Source organism: Rhinichthys klamathensis, unplaced genomic scaffold (genome assembly GCF_029890125.1).
Source record: "Rhinichthys klamathensis goyatoka isolate OS25496 unplaced genomic scaffold, OSU_Roscu_1.1 h1tg000245l_1, whole genome shotgun sequence".
Lineage (NCBI taxonomy): Eukaryota > Metazoa > Chordata > Actinopteri > Cypriniformes > Leuciscidae > Rhinichthys > Rhinichthys klamathensis.
In genome coordinates, this window is record NW_026606767.1 from 585,001 (window position 1) to 592,500 (window position 7,500).

The 7,500-nt window shown below is 40.9% G+C and overlaps 1 protein-coding gene across 1 annotated transcript in view; it reads left to right on the forward strand.

The window, feature by feature from the left end:
- Positions 1 to 7,500, forward strand: part of smad7 (SMAD family member 7) — a 14,693-nt gene that overhangs the window by 1,865 nt on the left and 5,328 nt on the right. The window contains exons 2-3 of the mRNA XM_056266116.1: positions 171 to 224; positions 3,567 to 3,638. Coding sequence (XP_056122091.1) covers positions 171 to 224; positions 3,567 to 3,638 — 126 coding nt within the window. The remainder of the gene's footprint in view (positions 1 to 170; positions 225 to 3,566; positions 3,639 to 7,500) is intronic.

Consider the following 7,500-nt stretch of genomic DNA (forward strand, 5'->3'; position numbering starts at 1 on the left):
TGTGTGTGTGGAGTCTGGCGCCAGGCGGCCGTGTGTTTATCAGAGCTGTCCTGCCTCTAACCCTCAGCTCTACACAAACACTTTTCCCAGAGAATGCCAGGCCTTATCATCAGCCCACATCTCCACTCACGGCCTCTCTCTCTCTCTCTCTCTCTCTCTTTCTTCTCCAGAATCCCCCCCACCCCCGTACTCAAGATATCCCACCGACTTTCTTAAACCACCTGGTAAGTTGAAGTTTCATCTTAAATTTAAGCAGATGTGGAGCCTTTCAAAAGTTTAGTTTGAGGTGAAAATCACTAGCAATGAAGTTTTTCGACATTTACAATGATAATCTTACCATGTAAACACAATCCCAATGATTTCCGGTTGCACTTTATTTTACGGTGTCCACAATTACACATTTAAGTACTGAGGAATATTAGTACATTTACTTACTAAAGGGTTAGGATAAGGTTTGTTGTAGCCGGGTTAGTTGCATGTAATTATGCATAATTTATATAGTTATTATTACTTTAGTAACTACATGTGTACCAAGGACAGTAAAATAAAGTGTTACCTGCTTTTCTTAAACCAGTTTTTCAAAAGTTTAGTTTGAGTTGAAAATCACGTGCATTTGAGGTTTTTGGACAGTGTTCTTAATACCATGGTACATGAATAATGGTACCCTGCTATATGTAAAGATAATAAAACGAGACTCGAGAAGGTTGTTTAGACATGGTAATAATCTGGCATATGAAAGATAGTAATCTTTCTAAGTATATCTACCATTGTACTGAATGATTACCAGATTCAAATGCCATTTAGATGGTTCTAGTGCTAGTAAGTAAAAGTTTAGCAGGTTTTCTGGAGCATTTAAATACCACAGTATATGAATATGGTAATCATAATGTGTCTATCACACACTGAATCATGTTGGGAAACGTGGATCACATAAAGGAAAAGCTGAGAGCTGATTTATCTGTCGAATTAATCTGAGGTTTTGGGAGTGTCGCTTTGCGTCTTTCCTCTGAGCGTTCGCTTTCTCTCTCTCTACCCATAATGCCGTATGGCTCATAAGTATGTCCTGTATATTGGCTTCAGATAAGTGTGTTGTGTTTGGCAGCGCCCCGGATGAGGTTTCCTGCCGATCGCCCTCGTAAAGATCCTTCTCTATTCCTGCCAAAACTGCTCATGCCGCTGGAGTTAAACAGTATCACTTACGCAGGACACACTTGAGAAAGTCAGCCCAGAGCGCTCCGCTTCGAGTGCCTGTTTCAAAACCATGTTTCTGCGACATTTTAGCCCAGATTCATGCGTCTCAATGTTTATAGTGCGAATAACAAAGATGATGTTCCGACTCCGAGTGTGTGTGGGAACGACTATACGCTGCTGACTGACATTGGCTCGCGCTCTTTGAGTCATTCTTCTTTTATGAATCAGTTTGGGGTTTCGGAGCGACTGAGAGAGAAAGCAAGAATGTGAACGAGAAAAGGCGCCGCGGTGGAGGACAGGAAAGCCAGTTTGGGGAGGACGTTTCCTGTGAGGACACACACACTTCCATTAGTTGCGTTGGGCTCTTGGACGAGAGACAGAGAACAATAGAAGACGGCTGGTTCTCTGCGACTGAAAGAGAGAGTGGCACTGAACGATGGGAGGAAGTTATTGGTGGCTTGTTGGACTGCGTCTGGTTGATAAAGTCAGGATCTGACACACACACACACACACACACGTCTCTGTCGCGGTGGTAACTGTCACACGTTCACACGCTGGTGACGAGGAGGTGTGACGAAACGGCCGTTGATGCAAGCACATTTGCATATCAATTGTTTTAAGCTCTTAATCACAGAGACACAAAAGAGGAAAAGAAACACAAACATTCAGGCCGATGAATGACAAAGACAGCAAAGATTCGGCAAGAACTATTGAAATGTCGTTAGCTTAACGCCGATGTTTTTGTGTGGTTGTCATTTCATCTCGCCACGTCACGGGACCCGTTTAAATGCGCTTTGAATCTGTGACCTCTGAAGGTTTTAATGTCATTATTTTGTGAAACGAGAAGATCAGGAAGAGCTTCTGATGGGGAGAATGGACCGCAAAGCTTCTCCCATCAGAGCGTGTTTGAAGCTTCTCTCTCTCTCTCTCTCTCTCTCTCTCTCTCTCTCTCTCTCTCTCTCTCTCTCTCTCTCTCTCTCTCTCTCCCTCTCCCTCTCTCCCTCTCTCTCTCTCTCTCTCCCTCTCTCTCTCCCTCTCTCTCTCTGCGGTCAGGTTCAGGTTTGACCGTGTGTCTCATTAGACTGACCACAGCTCAGGGAATGTGTCCAACTCCGAAAGTTGCTTCCGAGTCATTATCCTTACAAGTGCTGAATGATAACCATATTAATTTACTATGGATATATCAATGGTACATTTCAAGAATACCAGGATGTCGCCATGTTCTCTCTCCCAATGGAGGATCCCTATTCCACTCTACAGATAAAGCGTGGTGGAAATTAGGGTTCACGTACCGACCCCGAAGTGATCAAATAGAATAAAATTCTGTGTCAAAATGTATAGGCAAGAAGACCTAACCTAACCTTAACTGGAAAATAACATTATTCAAGAACCGCTATACAACCAAACCAATCTCTGTTAGTTACCTTAAATTATATTAATTTTATCTCTGTAAAGCTGCTTTGAAACAATCTACACTGTTAAAAGCGCTATATAAATGAGGATGACTTGACTTGACATCTTACATGCCGAAAAACCCATGGTAAAACAACGACATGTCTTATATGTCAGGGATTCCCTGGCCCTTTTTTGTCAGTCGAACTGTGACCTTTGAAAATGTACTTTAATTCCCCCTGAGATTTGAAGTTAAAATATGTTTATGCTTCTCTGTTGTCGGTTAATGGTCACTTGAAGGTAAACAAATACAAATATTTCAAGTGTTTAATTTAGCAAAGCTAATTTGATGAGAAGTCTTGTTGAATATAGCAATACAGGCTAATGCTAACGGTAACTTGTGGTGTTCTTTTCAAAACCCAAACTACACGCATGAGTTTTAAAAAACACCTCACAAATGAACGTTAGCATTAGCTATATCTGTCTGACTACGTATCTTTTTTAGCATAAACCGGGTGCTAGCTAGTAGCTAAACTGCTCCCAATCAGATCTATCATGTTCTTGAATGCCATTCATTGTGACTGACATACCGTCTCCTGCAGTTGTTTGATCATAGTAACTTAAGCAAACTGAACATATGGAGACAATATTCCAGGCTCGTCTTATTAAAGGGTTAACGTGAAGAGTGTGTTTTTCCTGTCTGCTCGCACCGCAATTAGCACATTTACTGTACACCGTTCTCAAGGCTGCTGCTATTTCCTGACTAGCTCGTTGTGTTGGACTTGATGGAGTGTATCCTGCTAAACGCTGTATTCCCATTACTAACCACCGCTAGCTTTCCTGGCAAAGACTTTAAACTAAGAATCACTTTATTTATTTTGCATGACAGAAAAGTATAAGGAATGGAATAAAATGAGGCCAATCTGTATTTGTGCGGGTCTTTGATGCCTGTGATTGACAGCTGTCACTCTGTTTCTCCGCAGATTCTCCAGGTTCTGTGCCTGCTTCCACTGAAACTGGGGGAACGGCGTATTCGGCCCCTATGGGGTTCTCAGGTGAGAGCTCATCCTTATCTGTGTCTTCTGTACGGATGTAAGCTGAAAATGAGGAAGAGTTTCTGCTTATATTGTTTACTATGTGTGATAGTCAACATGAAGTATAAATCCACCATATTTACTTTCTTAATGCACATTCCTGGTCATTCCTGAAGTCTAGTGGATGATGTTCTCTAACTAGCTATGTAGGATCAAATCCATCAGATCAGAAAAATATCACAGAACAGAAGTGAAATGCTACATGCAGGGTTATTTTAGAATTATTTATAGTATTTATGAATTTATTATTATTTTGAATTATTTATAGTAGGGTTTTTTTTGTACTTATTTTATTTTCGTTTAAGTTTTTTTAAGTTAAAGATTTTAAAGTGATTTTTTTTCATCTAATATTTTGGTTTTATTTTATTTCAGCTTTATGTTAAGTGACAAAATGATTTTTAATAGTTTTAGTTTACAATAACAACACTGGTTTCTTGTAGACTTTAAAATGTAAACTCATTTATTTCAAGGCCAAATTTCTAGTTTTCATTTAAGTTTTTTTTTTTAAAGTTTTACATCTAATATATATATTTAATTTTATTTTGGCTTTATTTCAATAAACAAAAGTTTTAGTTAAATAGAACAACACTGGTTTCATGTTGACTTTAAAATGTAAACAAGGGTACAGTTTTTGTGTGTGTGTGTGTGTGTGTGTGTGTGTGTGTGTGTGTGTGTGTGTGTGTGTGTGTGTGTGTGTGTGTGAGATCTGGTCTTCTTTAGTAGACCGAACCCGGTGTATTGTCACGTCCTGAGCTCTGAATACACACAAACGGCAGTGATTGTGTTTACGAGAGACCCTGACAGAGCGAGAGGAGGATTAGTTTGGTCTAGGCCGGGTTCCTGAGTACAGATGTTTCTCATTACAGCGACTTTAAAGAGTTTTTATGATGGTGTTTAATTCAGCGCTGGGCGGAGTGAGTGTGTGTGTGTGTGTGTGTGTGTGTGTGTGTGTGTGTGTGTGTGAAGGGTCTTTAGATGGGTTTTCAGATAAGAAGAGCAAAATGATGGAAGCTTTACATAAACACATGTTAAAGTACAGCACTCAGAGCGGTGTGCGTGCCATGAATGTGTATGTGTGTGTGTGAGAGCTGCTCCCTTTCTCTGGCCTCCAGTGTGAAGGTGCCCCGGCATTTGTTTTATGCTTCTTGTTTGTGTGTGTGTGGGATGAAAGACCGAGCGCTTCTGTCCCGAGCAAACACCTCCTCCCGAGTCCGACTGCATTAGATTTCTGACTGTGAGTCTGACTTTCGTTCATCCTCTCGCTGAGGTGTGTTTTTCCTGCTGGAATGAGTGAATGGAGCTCAGAGAGGGAAGGAGGGATGAGGGGGGAGGAAGAAAAGTTTCAGGCAGCGGAAGAAAAGCCCGACACACAGGAAACACACTCCCAATGAAAGCGTCTCTCTGACCTTCTAATTCACTCGCTCTGCCCTTTTCATCTGCTGCCCCAGACATGAGACAGGTAGAGATCTGTGTGTGTGTGCGTGTGCGTGTGTGTGTGTGTGTGTGTGTACCTACTTAACTATATTTGGGACAAATTTGTACCCAGAAGTGACCAAAATCTCCAAAAAAAAAACTCCTCATTTGTAAATCTGGTATAAAAAATAAAGTAATTAAAGGTTTTTTAAAAATGTAAAAATGCAGAAAGTTTTCTGTGATGGATAAGGGTTAGTGTAAGGGGAGAGAATATAGAGTTGTTTGTACAGTATAAAAACCATTATGTATATGAAATGTCCCCATTTAGATAGCTAAGTAAACGTGTGTGTGTCTGTGTGTGTTCAGGATTATTGGATGAGAGTCTGAGCATTGCTTGTCTGGGTTAGTCTGAAGTTATTAAGAGTTAACCTTAATATGACAACAACAGCAAATGAGTTAAGAGGGTTTTCTGAACACATGTGTTGGCATTAGTTAATGCATTATTTATGCATTAACTATATATTTTTATAGCATTTACTAATCTTTGTTAATGTTAATAAAAATACGTAAAATTACAGTTAATTAATGAAGACAACTACCATTTGTTTGGCTTACATTTCTGTGTGCTGTTTATTTGTATGCTTTATTATTTCAATATTTGTTTATATTTAATTCATTGGCCACGCCAAATCATTTTGAATATATTTTATTTTATATTTAACCAATTTTAAATGATTCTGATTTGCAACAGAAATAGTAGTTTTGCATCTGTTTTAAAATCCACCAATCTGACATCTTTTTCTGTAAAATTATCCACATATTTTTGAGTAAATTTAGCATAAAAGCTGTATTTATTTACGGTGTAGATCTCTTTTACTAAAACCACTATTTAGCCACTATTTTCTCTTCACGCTGTCATACGAATGTTGTTTTGGGAACGGATAAAGTTGAGAGCTCAACTGATTTCCTCAGATCGATTGAACCTCGTATTGACTCGGATATGAAACATCTTTGCTTCCGATCTGGACGAAAATGACCTTATTTTGTAAGTGTGTGTTGCTTTAAGCTGTTCTTGAAACCGTTCTGCCACATCCACAATCAGGCCTTTATAAAGGTCCCGTGAATGACTGCAGGGCCCTCGGCAACCCTAATCCCCCCTTTAGGGGCCTTGTTACCGTGACAACCTCCCGCCTCATTCCAGGGTTGTTTGGGTTAGCCGAGGAGGAAAGGGCAGCACAGGAAATGACATCATTCCTCGGAGGAAAAAGCCTTGAGTCTCGAGTCGGGCCTCCCGGGCGCCTCCGCCAAGCGGAAAGAAAACATTTGGAGAAAATGACACAAAGCAGTTCCTTGAGCGTCCAGAGCTGCTCCGTTTGACGGCATGTTTTGAACTGTGAGCGCTTTGTTGTACCTTTCGCTCGTTACCGACCACTTCCTCAATCAAGCGGGACGTTTGGCTTAATTTGACATCGGCTCTTCACGCATTTTTCAGTGTGTGTCACTCACACACAAACACCCTCAGGATCCAGACACCTCAGGCACAAACATTTCCTTAAACCGCAATCTAATCACTTAACTAAACACACAGAGCGGCGGGACGCTTTCTCACGCACACACACACACACACACACACATGATCCGTTCATTCAGAAACTTTCGGCTCCGGTCTGACTGGCATTGAACAATTGAAATGCACATTATAATTATTTACCGTCCAAACAGGAAAGCACGTCAACACTGGTGAATCCTCTCAGCAGGCTCCACCAGTCCTGTGATAATATTTGAAAATGCTATTTTATATGATATAATACAGTCGTGGCTTTTTATTGGTGGAGAGGCTACACCTCTGACCTTTGACCTCACAATCAACATGATTTCATAAACCGTTTCCCTTGCCCCGACACTCCCACAGCGAGCGTACAGTATACGACCTGTGCGTCATAAAATCTGAGAGGTCTGATCCACGTATTAGTGCACAATGGAGGACAACATGAAGTATTTCCTGTGCGTTGCAGGTTTTCCTGACTGTGTGTGTGTGTGTGTGTGTGTTATGTAATGGCTCTCCATCTAATTGCCAGTTTCCTTTATTGACTTCCAAACAAAGAAGCTGCCAAACATTTGTGTCCGTCTGTCTGTCCGTCTGCGTGTCTCTCGGTCGAGCGTGTGTGTGAGATTGTTGCTATAATACAGACGCCCGAGGAAAAAGATAATATTTATAGAGCTGTAACTGACACACACACATCAGAGAAGTTGCCTCTGGGTTTGTTTGTTTAGTTGGTATTTTGCATGACGAATCCTAAACGTCTGCCAGTTGTGTTTGATCATTTTCTAGGGCCTGACACGAACTCTGCTCAAGTACGTGAACGCTAACACTCGATTGAATGGTTCAAGTAGTTACCTCACCACTAGA